This window comes from Calonectris borealis, chromosome 15 (genome assembly GCF_964195595.1).
Source record: "Calonectris borealis chromosome 15, bCalBor7.hap1.2, whole genome shotgun sequence".
Taxonomy (NCBI): Eukaryota; Metazoa; Chordata; class Aves; order Procellariiformes; family Procellariidae; genus Calonectris; species Calonectris borealis.
In genome coordinates this window covers 19142198-19164962 of record NC_134326.1, presented here as the reverse complement: position 1 = coordinate 19164962, position 22765 = coordinate 19142198, and the positions used below count along the sequence as shown (strand labels likewise).

The following is a 22765-nucleotide window of genomic DNA, read 5'->3' as shown; positions in this document are numbered from 1 at the left end:
TAAAATATGAGAAAAAAGTGTATTTGCCTCCCAGCAGGAACCTAAAGAGAACTCTAAGCTAAAATACGAATTCTAGTAATTTAAAAGGAGATATAGTGTTTGAGCTCCATCCCTGCTCGGGATACTCCTACAACACAATCAGGTTCCCGACAATGCAGTCGGTGCCAGCTCCAGGGGAAGAGTGCCACCTACTGAGTCCTCACCACGGCTCCCACGAACCAAAGAGGTGACACTACCTGCTTTTAAATTGATCTTGCCTGTACACAGACACATCTCTGTCGTCCATGGGAGCTATGCTGATAATTCATGGGCAATTCATGTAACTACTGTTACAGCTGCCTCCTGTCAAAGCTTTTAACCAGTCTGGCCAAGCTTAAACGTTGTAAAGCCTTCTATTTACAATTACTGAAAAAGCAAGCCATATATTACAACATGCAAAACAGTGTTTTTGTTTACACCTCTACTGAAGAACTCCAACAAGTGGTATGTACTTACCAAAAGAGAACTTGGTTGCCCTTGTACCTCTCATAGCGGGCACTTGATGACATTATTCTGAGGGAGGAGGAGAAGTTTCATTTCAATTTTAATCCCCAAAGATCATAAACCATTAATCACCACATTTCAGCAGAATCGCTTTAAGGCTCTAAGATCTCAAATTCAACTATTTCTTTGTTCTAAACAAAGGATGTGCTTAACCATAAAATTCACATTATTACTATGTTCTTCATTATCCAAATAGATAATATACAGCATGTTCTCTAAGTGTTTAAATCACTCCCACACATTGGAATTACCCATAGCAACAGAACTGAAGGAACTAAAATACTTCCAACGCACTTTTTGTGCTTTGTTGGCCTTCCATTTTACATATTCTGAGATCATCTGAATGTCTGAAGCATTAAAAAGCTTTTGTAATCTAGAGTTAACATAGGGCACTGTCTACACAGCCCTTTGTAGACAAATGGGAGTAAGCTCTGCCTTCATTCTTAGCAAAGCTAATTAGTTTAGATTCCATGCCACGTTATTGCAGTGACTTAACTCAGCAATGGACTTGGCCAATGCTCTGCCACCTCGAAGTGCGGGCAGACAAAAACTTTGCTCATCTCCGCGAAAATACAGTCATAGATACCAGTTGTGCTAAGCAACACTAACTAGCTCCATAGTACTTTACCTTAGCTGATGTTCCCTGAAATGTGAGAGTATGTCCAGTCCATGAAGGAAAGAATAGATAGTATTTAAGTCCTAAAAAGAAAAAGAAAGAGAGGAAAAAAAAAAAAGACATGAGAAACTTCATTCACAGCATCTAATAACTTCAGCATTACCTTCTCAGATTCTGCAGTAACTTACACAGACTTATGAGACATAATTCTAGAGACAAAGCCCAAATTAGTAGATAGATCAGGCCACATGCAGACTTGAAGAACCCTGTCCACACTTAAGCCGTGGAAGTGAAAAGAGTGAAGTCCAACTGATGCATAAACACTTACCTGAAAAAGATTTATTAAAAATATCTCTGAAAATATTATTTACATGAATGGATACAGCAGCAAGCAACATGTGGAATAAGCCAAATAGGACAGTCCTATTCATCCAAGGTCTAAAATTGTTGAAACCTTCTAACACCTCGTTAAAGAGGGAATTTTGCAAAATTAGTTTGCTAATAGCAAAGAACCCTAACGAAAACCTAAACCACACAGTCTAGCCATTATATATGGTGCAGAGAACCACAGGACAAGTGTTATGTTTAGAGAGAAAAAGCTGTTTCATGTCCACCTCAGCTGGTAGCCCTACTACAAATTCTATTCCATCCTACCACCTCTCTAACTCAGTCCAGTCCTTGACCGGAGGGTAACATTAGAAGTTACTCCAAAATACTCTTTGGCAAAGATGAAGACAATGAAGTTTCAGCTTTGTCTCCCACCTCTGCTGTCAAGACCCAGCATGACATCAGTGCCATCCACTAGCAACCGCAGAAGCAAACAACTTTTTTGAAGCAACAATACTAAAACATGAAGATTATTTCACTTCAAAAATGGGACTTTACATAGAAGCTGTAATTAGGAGACACAGCTGTTTAAACTTCTCACTACACAGAATCCTCTTCAGTCACAAAAATATCTGTGCTGATGGTGCAGACCACATGCTAGGGAAAAGCTCACTAGGGCTATTCATCATTTAATTTACTATCCTGAACAGGTGGGCTGTTAGCATTAAATACATGCACAACAAAATCATTATATACCACACAGCAGTCTCTCCAGCCTGGCCTTGGAAAATATGTTCTGAATTTTCAAGTGCTGCATTTACACAGTGTTTACAAAAGATAAATCATTATGAATGCTGGCCTCAGAATTTACAATGGATTTACTTTAGAAAAGTTCTTTGGCTTAATAGTCAATGTTTAGAAATATAACGGATATAGACTGTTATATCAAATGAAAGGTCATATGTAATTGCAGGCCATGTAAAACCAATAAAACTCTGATTTTTTTTTTTTTTAAATGTCATTACCAAAACCCATGCAAATTAAACAGAAGGCCTGAATGCTTAACACATATATTTATAAAGCACCCATTTCACACAGTCCAATCTCATTTTAATCCTCCAGCTGTGAGTTGCCACAAACTTGATTTTCTTAGTGAAACGCCCAAGAGCAGTAGCTATGAATCAGACTCCAAACATACCACTTGCTTGTGGTGATCAAGCTTGAACACCAAAGCCTGTTAAGAGATGGCTACCTGGCAGCCAGAGAGTCCTCGAGGTATCGGACCAGCTCAGTTATTGAGCTCTCCCCCTTTCTGAGCAGGGAACTGCCTCAACTTCACCACCAGAAAACGTTAGGCACAGGAACGCAGCAACAATATCCTCCGACCATATAGTGTCTTAGTAGTTAATAGTATCTAACAGAATGTCTTCAAAATACGTTTTAGATTAGCAGTTCTATTGTCATGAGTTACAGAAAGTTGTAAGCAGAACAAAAGCTTGTGTTCATGTTTAATCACAAAGCTTTTAAATTGCACATATGAAGAATGACCACATTCTTACTTGAGAATTATTCTCTACAACTCCACAGAGCACAGCCCCTCAGCAGGTGAATTCAGCACGGGCTGCCTCCTGCACTCCACCTGCAGCCAGATTGACCAAACAGGACTAGTGTACCGACCCACCATGCTGATTTAAGAGCTTGATGAATAAACAGCTGGTAAATTAAAGAGACAAACATTTGCTTAAAGGGATTCATGGCTGGAAAGCACCCCCTCAGCTCAGACTTTGGCTGTTGAGATGTGCGGCCGCAGAGAGAACAGCTGAGCCAGAGCACAGCACAGAAAAGGGAAGGCAAAGCTTCCCATTCCCTCATCACAGCGGAAGGCATTTAACTTGAGCTGGACAGCATTACTGCTTTAATGTTGATAAATGAAATAAGAAACATCACATTGTTCACTACCCAGACAGGTGACATTTCAACAAGCTATACATATTAGCTACCCATGCATCAGCTTCTATAGAAAAACTTCATCAGTTTTTAAATCAGGATCTGTAACACTCACCCTAAAAATAACTGACTTCTAAAGCAATCACCTCTCCTAATTAAGCAGAGCAGGTGATTTTATTGGGTGCCACCGAGCACAAGAGCTAACTCAGAGATCGCATCTCCTGGGAAGGTCTGCGGGCTGCCTCTTTCCTCCAGTTCACCTAACGTACCCATTCAATGCATTTTACATGTCTTGTTGAAATAATGGTTTTTTCGTTTGTTTAAATAGATTCTTTACAGCCAGCCAGGTGAAATCCTCCTCTCCCTCACATGCCACTTCGAAGTCTAACAAGGGAGGTTACGTGCAGCTAATCTAGCTCAGTTTTTCCTGATAACGTGAAAATTTCCTATCAGTCGTACTTTGCAAAGTTTTCTCTGTTACTCCCATCTCATTTAGGAATAAGTGCTTACAATAGCACTGAAATTATGTTTGAGAGACTACATTTAGAGGCTTGTTTTACATTTTTGCAAGCGAGGAGCATGATTTTAGTCCCACCGCAGCTGGAGGCAGTGAGCAGCCGGTGACGGGCAGGTGCTGTGGCCACCTCGTGGCCAGTCCCGCCACGCCGCTCACCCAAAAATCCTCCATCAGAGATGAAAATGTTCGTTTCTCTCATTCAAGGTTTATAAACCTGAAAATGGGATTAGAAGCTGTTATTTTTAAAAACAGATTTATGTTGCCACACCAGTTACAAACAGCAGACAAACACATAACCACAGTACAAAGGGTAGAGATTATTTTCAGAGATACCCACTATGAAAAGAAAGGGCTATAAAAGGACAATGCCAAAGGGCAACAATCAGCGTTACGACAGCAGAACGCTAAGTATTTGCTGAAAAGTTACAGACCCTTTCCATACCCTTCCCTCTAATCTCTGCCAAAACCAAACTGAAACACGATTATTGATGAAAAACAACTTCTCCACGTGCTCTAAACCACGGACCAAGGTCAAAATTATTTTATTTTGTAATCTTTATTTTCAGAGCTTTTCATCAGCTGAAATAACAGCTGAAACTAAAGCACAGTATCTACCTTTAATGCTATGCCCACACACATTATTCAATCTCTGACAGGAAACTACCTTGCCTAGGTTATTTAAGAAGAAATTAACTCGCATTTTCTATCCAACTAGCTAAAAATGCAGCTCTAGTGAGGCAAGGGAAGGAGGGGAACTGGGCAAACAGTGCAGGGAAGCAGGGTGGAGTTGTTAATCTTGCTAGGAAGGAGGTTTTCTAGACTACAGAGAGACAAAACGTGAAGACTGCGACTACAGCGATCCTGCAACAAAGCTGCCTGGGATGGCTTATTTTCTTTGCCTCCAGTCTTATGGCACTGAGTTCACGAGCAGAGGTGTTCTCAGCTCCTAGCTCTGTTTAAAAAGCAGAGGACATCTGTTTCTTCGTATTCTTCATGTGAAAGAATACGCTGTATAAAATAGCATGCGTTTAAGCAGAAGTGCAGAAATCAAGGGATCGCTCTGCGGATGGCACTGTTATCGCCAAACCCGGCCACAAGGCAAGCGCGGCCCAGCGCCAACACGCCAGCAGCCCCTCGCTCCATTCAGCAGCGGCTTTTATCATCCCCGACACACACATCCTTCCGACAAAAAGCTTAACCAGCTGCTGAACCAAAGGCAGTGTAAAAACATGGAGATTTTAGTAACAATATAATGTTCTATAAATCAGCTTTCTTTTATGGTTACATCCTCATCCCAATACACTATGAAGTGAGCCACTTGAATAAACTAGACCACTTCTTGTTTTCCCTGCCAGATGCAAACTCACGTAATTATCACAAGATGCCACAACTGTAGAATAAGGGAAAATAAAAGAAGCACCAGTAGCATCAACTGAAAACTCATCACATGAAAGCAAACCAGATAACTACTACCGTCACTCATTTACCCCAAAACACTTTTATTTGAAAGTAATTTGCTACTTCGATTTTTACAAGGATGGTGAAATATTAATTTTTTAGTTGCTAAGATGTAACTCTTAAAAATAAAGAGATAAACGAAGTCAGCCAAAAAAGTCATCATGAGAATATAATCAAACTTCAAAATTGCTGGGGAAATGGTGATCTGCCTTAGTTTCGTTATCAGCATCTTTTTAAAATATGACCAAGATCTGGATGCTTCCGAACACGCACGATAGCGCAGAAGCACCAAGTGCTGCTGAAAGCCATCCTCTCCCCCTACAGCCACCTCTACTTCAGCAGCACGCCAAGCAATACAACGGCCTGTGTACCCTTTTATTAACCCGGGAAACTTGCTGAGGTATAGATTACTAGTGTCCTAAGGGTAAAGTGAGTTACACAGGTGCCTTTGAAGTTTATTTGGGTTAACTTTTAACAATTTAATGTCCACTCTCAATACGGAGTTTATCCCTGCCTCTCTGCCACCTGAGCTGATGAGCAAAGCTTCCGAGTTTGTATCGTTTCCTTCTGCTTCACCCTTTTCTCTCCCAATCTTTTGCCTTTAATCCAGGGAGCAACTTTAAAAAGCTTGGAATTAAGGATCCAATGGAACAAGGGTGGTCTTGGGCATGGAGTTCTGAACACTAAGTTTTCCAAACAACTAACAACAACAACAAATCCAGCCAGTACAAATGTAATTCACATGAACCACATTCATATGCTGCAAGTCTGCAATAAGGTCCAAGCCAAATTCCCCTGCAGTGTTAAAAGTGGGCAAAAGCAGCATGATGCTCTAATGATTACATCAAGATCAACTTTGCTCTTGATAAACATAAAATGAAAACCTGATGCTTTACTTGATGTGACCCCAGCCAGGTGTTCCAGCAACACATGATTACTTTAAAACACGAAGCAGGAAATCTGTTCTATTTCTAAGAAAAATAGAGTAAATTGTTCCGGAATGACCTCATAGTTGCAAATTCTGATAAATCTCAAAAAGAGCCATCCTCAGCGATTGCACTGAGGTATCGGGGAAGCTTAGCAAACCATAAACCCCCTCAGACTCCCTTTAGCACCACCCAGTACATTGTGTGCTTCATGTGGTATGAAAGGGGAGAGGCAGACCAGTCCCCCAACAGCCGCATCCAGCCACAGCCGCACTGCACAGACCGTGGGACAGCCGCTCGCTGCAGCGGGGCCGGGACTCAAAGATCCAGTAGACTCCTTCCAGCTCCCAGATCCTGATGGGCTTGGGCTTCATAGATGCTCTAGATCCACATTGAACAATAAATGAGGGGTCTCAAAGAACGCAGACTAGCAGGTATTACTCTCTCAGTCCGGAGTTTTGCACAGGGAATGAGAAAAGAGCAGAAACTTGCACAGCAGTACCAGGACTTCAAAGCCACACATAAGAAACAGCTGTGTCAGCAAGTTCCAGACAGATTGCTCTCACATGCAAACCTGTCCCAAAGAGCTACGCAAAACCTGTCTCTCAATTCCACCCCAAACACATTAAATTCCTGTTGCAAGAACATATGCTTGGCTCACTCGAGGCTCCCTGCACCCAACCCATGCAGGCTGCCAAGCCACCCAGGATTCCCTGGTTCATGTACAAGAACCTGCTTCTTACGGAAAGGCAAAGGACGGCTGACGGGATTTTGCGTTCATGCTTTTTCCAAGGTAAGACAAGACAGTTGCCAGGACGCATATTTTATATGCTTCAGAGCAAACAAAAATGTTAGTATCTTCTAAAGATCTGTTACAGATTCAGCTGTATTACAGATAATATACTTTAAAAGAAACAGACACACATTTCTGCCTTTGAAACAACAGTTAAGCCATATGGTAACAGCTTCCCAAATTCTACTGACGTTCAAGAAGGCCATCAGGTACGAAATCTTCCAGGGAAGGAAGATGCATGGTTGAAAGCTGTGACAACCTCCCTATTTGTTTGTTACAGAGAGCTGCTTCTTTCTCTTCAGTGCTCTGACCAGAAAGCACCAAACGGGAAACAAGGCTAGAAACAAACTTTGGCAGAATCAAGCACTCACTTGGTATCAGGACAAGGATTTTAACACACTCTTGGACAGTGCCTGAATTTCTCTGTATTAAATTTGTTATTTAAAGTGCCTAGATTTCAGTAAAGCAAACAGAAGTAATTCTTGGAGCACGGAGAGCAGGTTGTGTAAGCTGTAAATAGGAGGCTTTCCTCCAGCCTGCTGCCATTACTTGCTTCACAGTGAATCAGCAGGCTCCTTATACAGACTGAATGCATCTTTTATTAGGAATCCTGTCAGGCTCAATAAAGACTTTGTCACCCTTAGGGGGGGTGTAGCTGAAGAGAGGAAATGTTACTCAGCACGGTTTATGGTTTTCATTGCTTCCCTTCCTGTTACTTCATCGAAGGCTGGAATCCGCGGTGTTTCCTTTATTCCCTGTTTAAGGCCAATTGTAAAAATAGTACTCCCAAATTCTTTCCTGATAATGTAATACTAGAAATAAAAATACAGAAACATGCTTAAGTTCTCTCATCCACGTTTTACATATCCAGATAGACAGCAAATTCACCAACCTTAGTGGTGCTGGTTCAAGGAGCCCAACCTCCGCACCCGAAGCCAGATGATACACACCGTCAGCTACCCCTGAAATTTGCGGGAGGAGCTGCCAACTACATTTAAACGTGCATAGCAGAGCGTACAGTCCCTTGACTAAAAGGAAGATGATGAGATGAACCAGAAAGCAACTCCTCTGTCTTAATTATTTACTCACCCTGTTCAGTGGCATAAACATTTGACTTCAATAAAAGTGAAAGCGGTGCAAAAGAACATCAGCTCCAGACTCTTCACTTAGAGAAACAATTCCCTTTAAAGTATCCTCCTATTTAGCTGGAGGCCATTTAAAAAAAAAAAAAAAAAAAAGAAAGAAAAGAAGATTTAAATACAAGCATTGAGGCACTATTAGGGAGGAGAATGGATGGATTAGTCAGTCAGATGAATGAAAATGTTCTCAAAAGACTTTAACAAAATATCTTGCAGAGAATGACATAGTTTAAGCAGCACTCACAAGGAATGAAGCGTCATCATGCCATGTAAGAAATACCACCAATGCAAAAAGCCTAATTAAAGTACTTCTCATAAAACACACTAGCAGCAAACTCCTGCATGATCTTAAATCACTGCCTGAGACAGCACCCAATAACACTTGTATAAACTAAACTGGTTCAGCCACTTCAGAGCCATATTCTATTATTCAGAAAAAATAGCATATACTCCATAAAGAAGTCTTCCATCGATGGTAACAGCTGACATTTTTCTGGCCTCAATCGCCAGTCTACTCGCTATAGGCATTTTGAGCAATGCTGAGTTTTCCTAGGACCTTGCTAAAAAAACATAATTCATTTATTACGATTTTTTAACACAGGATCGCTACACCTGATCCATTGAACAGCTTCAAATGATCAAGAACATGATTTCTGAGAATTCTAGTCTTTCATATATCCACAACCTCCTGGTGCATATGACTATCAGACGGCTACGGACCATATTATGACCATGATACAGGACTCCTGCCTAAACTCTAAACTTTACATTTACCCATATAGATGACAGATGCTGTTTTTTCCAAATGAGGAAATGTCAGTCTAGTTATTATAGTATCTTTATACAGGAGAAAAGAGATAAAAAGCAACTTAATTTCACTCTGTTGTAAATCCAGAAAGCAATTACAATTGACAGCATCAGTTAACAACATAGCCACAAACAGGAAACTAAAATCTGACTTTTGTTTTTGCAGGCTGTCAGAAGTAAAATTTGCACACTTGGGTTTTTATCTTTTCTCTTCCTGCAAAAGTAGCAAGTGTCTCAGTGGGACTAATACAGTTTCATTATATATTATTTCCTTGTATTTCCTTACAACATGCACACAGGGCTACAGGCAGAGACTTAAGAATTACATTCCACTCCTAGAAATAGAAGTATCCTTAATAAAATTTGAAAAAGCCAGATCTTCTTTAAGAACAGAGGCCCTAGAACCAATAATACAGTTTATTTATAGACTGAAAGTACTTCCATTCAGCAGAATACTTCTGAAAATAAAAAAAAAGCAAAGTATTTCTATATAAAAATAAAACAAAAAGTTTCTCTACTCACCAATAGCTCCCACACCCAATACAGATAAACACCTTCCACCTAAGAACCCTGGACTATGTTGATATAAGACTCTGGTAGGAAGAAAAACATTTAAAGGAATGAGGGAGGGGAAATTTTATATTATTTTTACTGCTGTTTCATCACACCGAGTCAGCATTTCTGGAACCCTGACTTTGCCAGAGAAAAAACTTCCTTTGGAAAAGCTGATTTTGCAGAGTGAAATACCAAGGGCCTTGAACTGGAGAGATGGGAACATCAAATGTCATTGCTTCAAAGCAAGCAGCTTATGAAGAGTTTTGAATGTCTGAAGCAGAGTTCACCCCTTATCACTGTTCAGAACAAAAGTACAGCTATGAAAAAGTATCTTCAAGTAAGACATTACCATAAAGTTCCCAGACACTCATTACTTAGTTTTAAAATATCTTGCAGACTTATATGCTGATAATAGAAAACCAAAAACAAGCTGCCTTGAAAACACTGAGCTCCCAGAGTTCAATAGAATGGGAAGCTCAGAACATCCAAAGTTAATCTCAATGCTTACATCTATCAAAGAGCAAGATTTTCTACCAAACATTGTTCAGTAAGAGATCAAAAACCATAAAAGCAGCTTCCTTACCCAGGCTCTTGAAAAGTCACCCAAAATCAACAAGCAAAACGGGCAATTTCAGGCTTCCAGTTCAATCAACGCTTTGCTAGTTGAGCAGCTGACTACTTGTCAAGATTAACAATCTCCCTTCCAGAGGACAAGCATCCATCAAATAGCAATATTTCGGTTAAACCTCTTTTGTCATAACTCCAAAAACATCAGCTTGCCTGATTCACAAAGAAATTCCCTGCTCTTTTAAGAGAAGTAGGCAAGAAAGTACCAACATCTGAAATTTCCTTTTAAGAAAAAAAAGGAATCGTGGTAGGAAAGGTCAGAACACTGAAACACTAAGAAAAAAGGTAGATTCTTATTAAGTAAGAAATTTGGTACAGAAACCTAGGGATGAGGAGAGAGGAGGTGAAGGATGAAATCCAAAGGTCAATTCTATGCTTATCAGTAATGACAACTTGGGAGTATGTCTGTATGCAACTTAGTTGTGTTGAATGTCTGAGTTCATTACCCATTTATGACTTACCTCCTACTGCAGAGAATGCTCTAGTTTTTGTTCTCTTTCCTCCCTCTTGGACTAGAGCTCCACGCTACTAATGGAGATTCAAAGTATTTTTTTACTGAAACATAATCCTGTTAACTCTAACCGAGCTCCTATCCCAAAAGATTAGCTCCAGGATAGGTGCTGCAGGAAGGCACAGAGGCAACACTGCCTACCCCAACACAGCCTGGTCCCACGGACATGGCAAAGAAGAATGAGCTACATACCACGATGAGACAGGTAGGTAGATAAACAAGCAGACAGATACACAGCTAATAATAATTCACACAAACAAAGGCAGGAAGATGTGCTATTCTGAAAACCATTACTGCCCCCCCCCCCCCCCCCCCAATAAAGCACTAAGCAACTGCTGTTTCACATTTAACGCACAAACTCACTACATCGTAAGGATTTTCCTCACTCATTTTCATCATGCTTTGCCCAACATACCTTTGCAACCAGTGAACGTTACTATCAAGGTCCCATAACTACAGCTCCTGTTCAACAGGCATCTCAAGCAGAGAAAGACTAGCAGACAGACTAACACTTTACTGCAATTCATTTCCACCATAGTAATAGTCAGATTTTTATACAAAGGGATACGAATATTGTTATTTTCATAATGGCACATTTATGATTTTGCAGGATATAATTTTGATATTTCTTTGTGAATTCAAGCAAGCAAAGATCACGTCTGTCAGGAATTAAGTCCTGCTTAATACATAACAGTGAAAGCAAAATGAGATCTCTTATCAATATTGTAACTTAAGACACCACTCAGTATCTAGGTAACGGAGAGGAATACAGTTCTACAAACTGTCTCAAAATGTTTTGGTGCATCGGTAAAATATTACAGTCACCACACTGCTTCCAACTAAAATATTCTGTGTTTTCATTCAACATTGAAGGCAATGCACCAGCACATTAGAAAAAAAACGAAAATGAAAAGATTATAATTGGAGAATAAAATATCACACAAAAGTAAAGCTCTCCTACAACCTTTTTCAATAAAACCACTGGAGGAAAAAAAGAAAAAAATCAAGCTTCAGCTATTTTATTCCCATAATAATGCCATTATGAACTATGAAGGAATTTCTGTAGAGGACAACAGTAATATGTTTACCAGTAATTCCTCCTGCATCCTGGTATTAGGGTACTCGAGCACTACCAAATAGAGCAATCCAGGAAAGTTACTGTAATTTACAGTAGGCTATATCCCTTAGGGAAGTTCTAAGTTATTTCAATACAGATTCCCACAATTAAATTCTACTACTGCCACAACTACTACAATATCCTCTCACGTGCAGAGAAATGCTAACATGCCTGTGTACATGTATATCCATATATTGGCAAACATACATATATCCCTCACCAAACAGAAAAGTGTTATCAGTAGCTCTCAGCATCTTCGCTTATAGCAAAAAAATAAGCCAGATTTACCCTCCTGCTACATTTGAATGCCAACCACCACAGCAAAACTCTAAAAACTGTCACACTGCCACTGCTTTAAGATCTACTTTTGTATTTCTCAACAAAACCTGTGCCATAAACCACGGATCCATAAACCATAACTGAGGCATTATATTCTATGTATACATATTCGTATATATAGGTTAACAGGTTTCAAGTTTGAAATCAAATCAACATAAATATCAGAGGTACTTCCTACCTGTGCACTTCCCTAGTAATTACAATTGATCATTGATGCATAATGTTACAAAGGGAGTAATTCTAACCAAGAAAATTAAAAGCTTCAACATTAGGAGAAACAACAAATGAGTGTACTGTCAGGGACTGAATCAACCACGAGATAATATTACTCAGTAATTTCTAGCTCCAAATCCGGCAGCCTACCCACCAGGCATCCAGCTTCCCAAAGCGCCACAAACTTCACAACTAACGTGCACAGAATTACAGACAAGATGCAGAGCAACTGCGTTCTCCACCTCTGTACTAAATCAAACGGGTACTAATTGATTACACGTGAGACATGGGCTACTTCGGTTGGGTTGTAGTATATGGGATGATACTGAAACCTCCTCTCCAACCAGCCATTCCATCCCTAGAGACTAAAAACTTCAGAAGCTATAATTACCTTTGAACACAAACCCAAAACAAGCCATTCTCAACTTTCCCATTCCTATGAAACCATGATCAACACTAATTTGTAATGCAACACACCAGAGATTCCTCCAACACCTCACTCTTCCAATGTTATTCAACCACAGCCTCCATGGAGGTATAATAAACTCGCTTTTAAACAAATCAGTGTTTCACCTAAAGAGACGACTTCTGCTTTCAGAGAGCCAGACTACAATTATTCACTAAAGATGAAAAAAAACAAAACCCCAATACTAAACTTACTCTGAGCATCAAACTTAGATTTATAAGCAGCAATGCAATGCATTAATTTAAGACTCAGACTTTTGACTCATCAGCTCACATTAAAGGAGAAGATTCGTACAGGGTGATGAAAGGCAAAGTCTGGACCCAGGAGCAGAATGCCGCAATCAAAGATTACAACACCATGATCTCTGGACAGTCATGCTCGTGACTACAGACATGGAGAACATACAGTCTAGATCCCAGCCGACTACCCAGGAGAAACGGAAGGATCCTGTATTGCAGTTCAGACATTTTACACAACAACACCGAAAATTAAGACACTTCTGCTGTGTGTTTTCTTGAAAAGCAATGCATTTAGAGTGTATTAGCCCCTCATTCAAGTAGCTAGTCCACTGCAGTACTTACTAGGTGCACCCTGTACAAGTGTCAGAAGGAGGGGAAGACCTGTTACCTAAAGCTTCTCACTTTATTACATAAGCATTCACGACTACAAGAGCTATATAATTACTTCAGATAAAAATACATAAAAGAAATGTTTGACTAGAGCTTGGGAAAAATCAAAGCAACATTACTGTTCGCGATACTAAACTAAACTGAACTCCATGATCAAACTCTATGTAGCCAGATTTGCTGGATTTTAGAGACCTAAACTAAGTGGAAAATTCTCAGCTTTTCTTAAAAACATGGTTGTGATCAACTCTGACTGGTTATGCAGCATCTGTTAACTATAGGTCTGCTATACTCCATAATCCCCTTCTTTTAGCTAATGTGTACAGAGGAGAAAACAAAACAAAGCACAGTTCCTCTCTTGGCTGTGAACTCCACCCAAAAGTGCAACCCAATGGCACAGGAGCCAGGCTAGCAGAGACACGCAAGCTAAGAGATCTTTCCTAATGATCACCAGCTGGATTATGTCCCTTATCTTCTGTACTAAGACTGCCCATCAGTTAGGAGGTACTAGCACGTTTTGAAGACTCTGCTGAGCATCTTGTAAGTCACATATAATAGCATCTCTGGCAGAGTTTGCTGAAGGAAGCATTACCATCCAACATAATGGAAGCAACATGTATTTGACAGGAGGTCAGTAGTCTAACATAGGACTGCCAGTTTCCTTCCTGCTTCAAATGGGAAACAGGAACAGAAACTCTTTCTGCTACCGTTAGAAAGACCACTTCTACTTAGCCAAACCAATGCAGCCTACTGTAGGCTGAATAATGTTACGCAGACCCCGAGAGCCTAGGGTAAAGTAAATTAGCTTCGAGTAGGATATCCTCCCTAGATAACCCACGATATCCAGGGGCCACTGACAAGAGCATAAAAAACCTCCCAGAATCAACGTTCAACAGCAGAAGTGATCCCATCACCTTTTAATGCTAAATACACAGTACAGTTTACAAAGGCAGGCCTCACTCTCCAGCTCTTTCAAATGCAAATTGTCAAGGTGAAAAATATTACAACAGCTCTGGAACTATCTCTTTGTAGGAATTCATATTTGGCCAAAAGGCCAAATTGTACGTGCCTGCAACACAACACAACACCACACCACAAGAATTCTTTCCCTCCAGACCAAAAGGACCAACATTTGAGGCTCATTTTTAATCACTCTGTGGAGGACGGACGGCTTAAATGTCAATGCTTTAATCAGGCACAAAAAGATTACAAAGAGAGAATCCCTTAAGGCAGTTATTTTTGTTCTATTCGGCAAGAATTTGCTAGACTCTCTTAACATGCTAAAAGATAACCAATAATTAGCAGAGCTAAGGAACCTAGAGAAATCAGATGCAGAATGCTAAATAATTTGTGCGTGCTTCCCTGAACTAAGGGTATTTCCAAAATACTGTATTGAAATCATCAAAAGAGGAAGAAGGGTGTATCACAGTTTCATCAAACAAGGAAAACCCTCTACATTTTAAACCTGAGATCATTGGAACAAGACGACCTCCTAGTTTTAGAAATAGCTTATCTGGCAATACTAGCATGAGCAAAACTGTTTTATGGCAATGGCAGGCCTCTTACGAGAAAGGACATCAGAGCTCCACACATCCTTTATAGATCTGTTCTCCAACACACTTCTCAATGAAAACCAATTTTTGTATGTGCTTGGGGGAGGGGGGAGAAACCCTGCAAACTGGAGGTTTATCCAGAACGCACGGTCCTCAGAAGCGCGCAGTTTCTTTGCCATTGACATGACCACCACAAGCCACCTTTTAATGCCAAGAGACTCGCTCCCACCTGAAGATTGCCAGCTCTTTACACTCTTGTGATGGGATTATAAGCACAGTCACGGGCCAAACACCAGCATCATGTCATCTATGTTTGAAACAGCAGTATGTCAGGGATGCTTAGACAACTGCTTAAAGATATTTGGCTTCCTTTCTTCCCCTCAGAAGCAGTACCTGGGCACAAGTGGGCAATACCTAGGCATTTTTGACCCAATTTCTCCTGCAACAGCATATATGCAAGTTTGTTAAGACTGAGTATTATTTTCTTATTCTTACCTGCATTATAAACTGGTACCCAGTTCTCCTTACCCAAAGTGATGCAAGAATCAGTCTTGTCAAAATAAACATTACAGGAAAACTCCTCTGTAAAAGGAGTATATACAAAGTAAATTTTGGTATACTACTTGAAGATATTTTCTTTTAAAAATTATTCAATTTTTTATGTTGACTTTTATTCAGTATGGTATTTTGGGGCTTTAATACTGTTTCTATAAGGAATTTAACACCTACACGTCTTGACTGCTTGCCCTCCACCCTTTGCAGTTTTGGAGAACAAAAGCAGAAGAGAAATGTATTTTTCTTCCATTTGGCAACTTTTCTGAACGCCAAGTGTACTGGCAGTTCTCTCCCACCTCCTTCCACACCCTTTTCTCGCCCTTCTTCACTATTCTAATATCTCCAAGGAGTTCTTATTGCAAGGTCAGTAACAAGGCACTGCGCTTGCCTTTTAGCTCAGATAAACCGTTTTGTAAAACGCACCCTTACTACATAAGACGTCCCTGAAATTCACTGTTTAAATTCAGATAATACAACAGAAAATAGGTTTTTAGAAAAATATTACATTACATACTTAAGTTTTAATTCATCAGTGAAAACTTTTAGTTAAATTATCACTCTGCAGATGAAATTCAGCGCACAACCCCACTGCATGGGGAAAAGTATATACTACAGGAAATAAGTTCCAATAAAGAATTCCAGGACTCCATCATAATTTCTGGTTTCACTCTCAGAGCTGTCACAGCTGCCATTAAAATGAAAAACCAGTTTTTCAGGAACAATAATTGGAAGCAAGGATAGGAAAAGTAATCTTAGAGCAACAACACACGGTGGCTGGAAGATCACTGGGAAACAGCCACCCTGATTCACTCTAACTTCATTTACTCCTTTAACAAGGTTTAAGGTTCATGTGAAGCAGAAGTCTTATTACCTTCTGAAAAGAACCAAACAGAGCTGGATACTGGAAAGTTACAGGCACGAGACTGCCTGGTCACCAGCTTGACCTTAGCAGACTGGAGTACAAACGAGGAGACACTGCAGCCACTATCTGCTTGCTGATGACTCCTGCGGCACGCTCGACGGCGTGCAAGATCCCCACAGCTGTTCTGTAGCACTTAAGAGTCTTCGTGACAGCAACGTTCAGAAAATGCGAGTCATTTTTCAATCTCCTACAAGCTAAATTTACTGCCACCCTATCATCACAGTTTAGAGAGCTAGGCCTCGAAATATTTGATCAATAATAATGTATGACCTAGTCTGCAAAATCACATCTGTTGAGCCCTAAATCCCACATTTAAGGTGAAGATTATTACGAAGCAAGCTGCTGTGATCTCTGTTCTTTAGTTACAGTTACTTTGGCAAACAGCTTGAAAAAGATCCGTAAATGCTATCTGTGTAAGCTTCTAGCATGCTCTGACAACCATATAGTGAAAACAGCGAGTTTCTGTTTTACAGTAACCTCCCAGATAGAAAAGCCTTGTTGACAACTATATCGTCAGGCCAGAAAACCCTAGAACCACTGAGCGCATCTTCTAAAGCCAGCTTCTTGGAACAAAAAATAAATAAAAAGAACGGGAAGGATGCGCATCCCTTTCAGGACATCCCGATAGCCCCCTGAAAGCTTGCTGCTACAGAGAAAGGGGCTGCACACCGAGGCATCCGAAGGCAGATACACAACAGTGTTGCCACAGCCCAAGTCAAAGCAGAGGCCACCAGAAAAACCAGCCCAAGAGAACAAGTGCCCCACCGACCACCAGAACCCACTGCCGAGGTGAGCCATGGTATGGGAGCTCTTCCTGGGGGCTGCTGTTGAGATAGAGCGAAAGCACGAGGCGGTGAGAGCTGTTTGCACGCCGTGCCTCGCGGGCAGCAGCAACAAAATCCTTCTGCAAATACAACTGGCCCTTGTCAGAGATCAGACTGCAACACCGAACCTCCTGGTTACACTTTCTGAACTGAGGTGAAGGAAAAAGGAGTGAAGGGTGAGAGACTTGGGGAAGACTTTGTGCTCTGAGAATAGTTTCACAGGAAAACTAGGAACTTGATGTATTCTGGAGATGTTTGACTAAATATTCTTACCTACACCCACACCAGATTCTCAAATTCCTTTAACCAACAACCAGCACTGAATCAACAGGCACAATGCTAATGAAATCAGAGCTAGAGTATCTCTCTGTATTGGCTATACAACAGAACGAGAAGCCTAAAAAAGAAAACAAAAAAAAGCAATAAAAAGAGATCAAACCACACCTGGTAACAGGGGTTTCAGGCAAAGCTGTTCCTACACATACCAGACTCTGGACACATTAAAGCATGACACAGAACATTTCTTTTAGGCCAAGGACTGCTCTTCCAGAGGGAAGGCGAGGGAAGACATCACCGCCTGCCATCACTAACCAGGGGAAGTTCCTCCCCCAGATCTGGGAGCAGAGGTCCTGCGAGCACCCTCTGATCTAGCGAGCTCCACAGCAGAACTAGCAACGCAGAAGATCACGATCGTCTTTTTTCCTCCCATACAAGATTCATACATGTAAAAGCGTCTTAGAGTAGAATTTCCTTTGAAATCCTTATTTTAAATATATCTTCCCGAAAAGATACCTAAAAATCATACTCATAAGGTGTGCAGTAGACACCCATACATACACACAGAACAGTCATAGAAAGCAAGCGACACTGACACACAAATTACAAAGCCAAAATGTTTTGTTACTGCTTTTGTTGTGGCCCTCCTTCCTTCAAATGAATCCCAACAAGCAGAAGCAAGTAAGATTAGGCATAGCCTCTGACTTTTTTGTGTAACTACACACAAGAGAGATACCATGTGTTCATTACACTTGATGAGGATGTTCAGATTCAACAATTCCACCAAGTTTTAGACACAAGAAATGCTCGAAGCCACAAGACCAGGCAGCACGCAACTGTGCTCATCAGTTTCATTAATATCATTCCTCAAGCTCCCTGAGGCACAGACTTGTAGCTCTGTCTCAGCTAGACCTAACTGCACACTCTTTTCTTCAGGTAAGCTGGACTAGCACTTTGAGACAGGAGCACTACACATTTCAAAAGGCCAAGGCAATGCTTGAAGATATCCATTCACTTGTATCCTGTAACAGAACCACATTCCTACTCACCGCTTCATTTCAATGAATCAGAATTGGAAATTACATCCAGTAGACAAACAAGGATGGTGGAACAGCTTTTCACCTTGTCATGTGTAACTTCGTGACTCACCAAGCATAAACTCTGAACTTTCTGCAAACAATGCCAATACACATGAGCCATTGTCCACAGAGTTATTAGCACACTGTAATTTGATCTTCTCTTTAATACATCCACGTTCTGTATAGCAGACTTCACACTACATGGAGGAATTTGCATTAGTCATGACCGAAGAGCAGCAGTTGGGAATTGAAAACGAAGCATCAAACTCAGCTGGTTCTGGCTGGCTACCGAGCAGAGTGAAGCAGGTAGGAGGAAAGGGCCAGGGTAGCTCATTTGTAACAACTCTTCCAGTTCTGTACACAAAACCAAAAAAGCATCACTTGTCACAGAAGCAACATCTGTCCACTTCTGCCAAAGAGGTAAAAATACTCCACAGCGCAGTTATCAGCACAGGTAAAGGAAAGGTCAAAGCCTGCCGAGATTCGTGCCAGCGAGGACCGAGGTGTTCAGTTCAGAGAAGCAGGTCTGAGCGGCCATTGCAGGCGAAAACCTGAGGCTCAGCCCGCGCTGGGGAAAGCAGCAGCAACGCGGTCCCAACGGCCTTCACAGACCCATATTTAAAGGGGATGCTTTAGAAACCAGTGTGAGCACAATCAGTTCTAACATACCACGCTAATCACCAGGACACTTCCAGGCCTAATGCTGATTATTTCACATCGTAATGATGTAAGCACCAGGTATCTTAATTAACCAATGAAAAAGCCTTGATTGGACCTTAGCTGCCAGGGAGATCAGAAACCATAAAGTCACAGCCATTAGATGGAAGAACTGTAAGCGTGTTCCCAGGTTATTAGCACTGCCTTAGGTGATGTCTAACTTTCCCGAGTTTTTATTACAAGTTTACTTTCTTTGGCATTTCACCCAACCTGAAAGGCGAAAAAGAAAGTGGTTTTGGGGAGGGTTTTTTGTGGGTTTGGCTTTTTTTTTTTTTTTTTTTTTTTGTTTGTTCATAATGCTCTTGCAAAAATAATTAATCGGAAGAATTCATACATCTACTTCAGGGCACCTTAAGAGTCACAACATTTCCCTGTTTCCATCTGAGTTTTTTTACTCTTTTCACTCCTGCCTGAGTTTTCCTTTCCAGCAGAGTCTTCGACATCTTTACCAACAACATGGGTTAATACTGACACAGACTCTAAAAACAAAAACTCACCTGCCCAGCAACATTCATGCTATTTTCTTTAATTATGTAATATTAAATTTTTTGAACAAGGAAACTTTGTTAGACAGACTCTAAATTTAAGAAAAATTTATTTGTCAATGACACTTCAGTAAAGCCAGTATATGTACTCGGAGCTAAAACAGTGCCTTGAAACTTGATTTATTTAGTTGGAAGCATGAATCTATATTTGACTCAACTCAACAGGCCTTAACTGTTAAGAAAGTTGGAAAAAATATTTATTTCTGCAAACCACTAGCAAAGTTTCCTTGCAGGTATTCCAGACAACAGCTGCAGAACAGCCAAACCAGAAGCCCTCCTCTGTGAACACAGCACCTTGTCCAAGGCTCAACATAACCTTATTTGTGTCTCTGAGACATAAATAATGAAAAGACTAATATGAGCAACACATTCAGTCTTGCTGCTGAAAGCACAACAAAAACAAGCTCAAAAAACTGGTCAAAAACAAACAAAAAAACCCTCCTAAGACAGACATTGAAGCTCTTATAGCTGAAAATTTACATATATTAACATTTGATTAAAAACTGGTAAATGCTCCAATATTGTATTTTGGTTCATTTGAAACAACAGATGGATTTTTTTTTTAAGTGCAACTAATTTAGGACTAATTTCAGCTTCAGAAAGTGTGTTGTATTTAAGGTTCCAACTAGTGATAATCTGAATTATTTGCGTACTGAAACATATGCCAGGTTGTTGAGTACTTCTGGCGAAGAAACAGGCAAAATCGCCTGTACATCACAAGCATGGAGCTGCGTCCACATGGCAATGAAAACAACTGTAGTAAAATAACCAAGTATCACTGATTTTAAGTAAGACTTTTTGAATTCAAAGTCGATCCTACGATCGGCCACAGATTAATAATGCAGAAGGAGGTTAATTTTAATTAACCAGAAGAGAGATTTGACCCTGCCCAGTCTCAGGGAGGGGGACACCACATTTTACCTGCACTGGTTTCCCAGGGGTGCTTAGTAAGACTGATCGACTACCAGCAAACATGCATCGATTGGTCTCTATTTGAATTTTTTTAATAAAAGATTGAGACACGTCTATCAAAGAACATCATGCTTGATCATCTCGGAAAACAATGAGATGTTTTACAAAAAAAGAAATACAAAGTTTATGAAAATGAATCAAGAAGCATTTTAGTGAGGAGTACAGGAGTTTGCATGCTTGGCTTTTTTTATTACAGGAAAACCACAGGTCTAATTGAGATGAAGACTCACGATACTACACTGTATTAAGAAATAGAATAATAAGAGACAACTACCCACCCAAAGCACTCTTACAAGACAAAATAGGGGAAAATGTAAGCACTAAAAACTTCCCAACCCATCAAGCTGGCAGCTGAAGAGACGCAGCTCTCCCGAAGCTCCGAGGCTTGTCGGACAATCCCCCAGGATTGTCAACGCTGTATTTATCATGACCTTAAATACATTAATTTAATGAGCAGCTTGGGAAAAAAAACATGTTTTTGTTTTACCTTCAACTGAAAGCTATGTGGCAGGGAAGCGCAGGAGGTGGAGAGAAGGTTTATTACTGTTTCATTAAAGTAATAAAGAATTTCACGACTTGCTTCATTAACAAAGAAACTTTATTCTGCTTGTGAATAAGACTCAAACAATCTTGAGAGCTCTCAGCCACCAATATTATATCCACTCCTCAGGTACTACTGTTCTGAACTTTAATTTTACTAGACAGCTATAAAAAGAAAAAAGCTTTACAAGACATTTTATTTAAAGAGACTAATCTAATACTTAAGAAAACCTCATAATTCTAGGTTTTTTCTAGTCTTAGAAAGATGCTGATAGAATATGGTGTCAACGAGGCAGCGCACAGGACTACAGCGCATGCACTCTCAAGTCTTTCTGTAAAGCTGCAGTTACTGAACATTTTTGCTAATAAAACCACTGATTTTTCTGCATTTGATTTTTCAATCATACAGAACAAAAATAAAACTGTATCTGTCACCTTCACAAGACTGTTTATAAAGTATTCATAATTATATTACAAGGTTTTATTTTTTTGTAAATGTAAATAATAATTGTTATCATATGAGTACAGAAAGGCAATCTGCATAAGGTACACAACGACCCAGCCAGGAATTTATTAGTAAATTGCAGGCACGTCAGTACGTGTTCGCAATCACTTTGGTTATCTCCCAGTGATAACCAATGCATCAACTTTAAAGGCCTCTTCCAACTTCCAAGCAGAGTCACATGCAAAGACGGAACCAAGGGCCAAAAGTTAGATAGCACTGGTCAGTTCATCTTTGATACGCGGTTTGGGGAGGCCCTCTGGCAAAGATACCGAAGCGCAGAGCTACAGAACAACCTCCAGCATTTTATACCAGGTAACTGCTGGTCGTCTTCAGTTTGAGCTCCAGAACTGTTACTCACATGACAAAGTCTTAGAAAGCATCAGCTCTAGAAGAATGTATCATTAACAAAAAAATGGGAATGAAAAACGTAAGACAGAGGTTAGGTAGCAGAAAATTATGGCAGGAGTCAGGTTTCCATCACTCCTCTTTCCCTGTTGTGGAGGCCCACATACTAACAGTAAGGAATTTTTATTAAATACAAACCAACATCTGCAACTTCATTTAATACAAATTTCTTTTCAGTTTAAAGATAACTGCAAGCATCTAGATTTTTGTAGTGATTCTACAATTCTGATTATGTTAATTAGATATCCAAAAACACCACCATTGTTATATTAACACTGCTAAAAGCTCACTGCAAACTACAGAAACAATGGATTTTAACAAAGGCCAATCCCCTGTTTCACCTAC

At 40.2% G+C, this 22765-nt stretch overlaps 1 protein-coding gene across 6 annotated transcripts in view; it reads right to left on the bottom strand.

Annotated features, from left to right (window-relative positions):
• Positions 1 to 22765, bottom strand: part of RAPGEF6 (Rap guanine nucleotide exchange factor 6) — a 134862-nt gene that overhangs the window by 106467 nt on the left and 5630 nt on the right. For all 6 annotated transcript variants that reach the window (XM_075164552.1, XM_075164548.1, XM_075164549.1 and 3 more), the window contains exons 3-4: positions 1172 to 1242; positions 496 to 552 (exon numbers count right to left, since the gene is read on the bottom strand). In XM_075164552.1, the coding sequence (XP_075020653.1) occupies positions 496 to 552; positions 1172 to 1242 (128 nt within the window). The remainder of the gene's footprint in view (positions 1 to 495; positions 553 to 1171; positions 1243 to 22765) is intronic.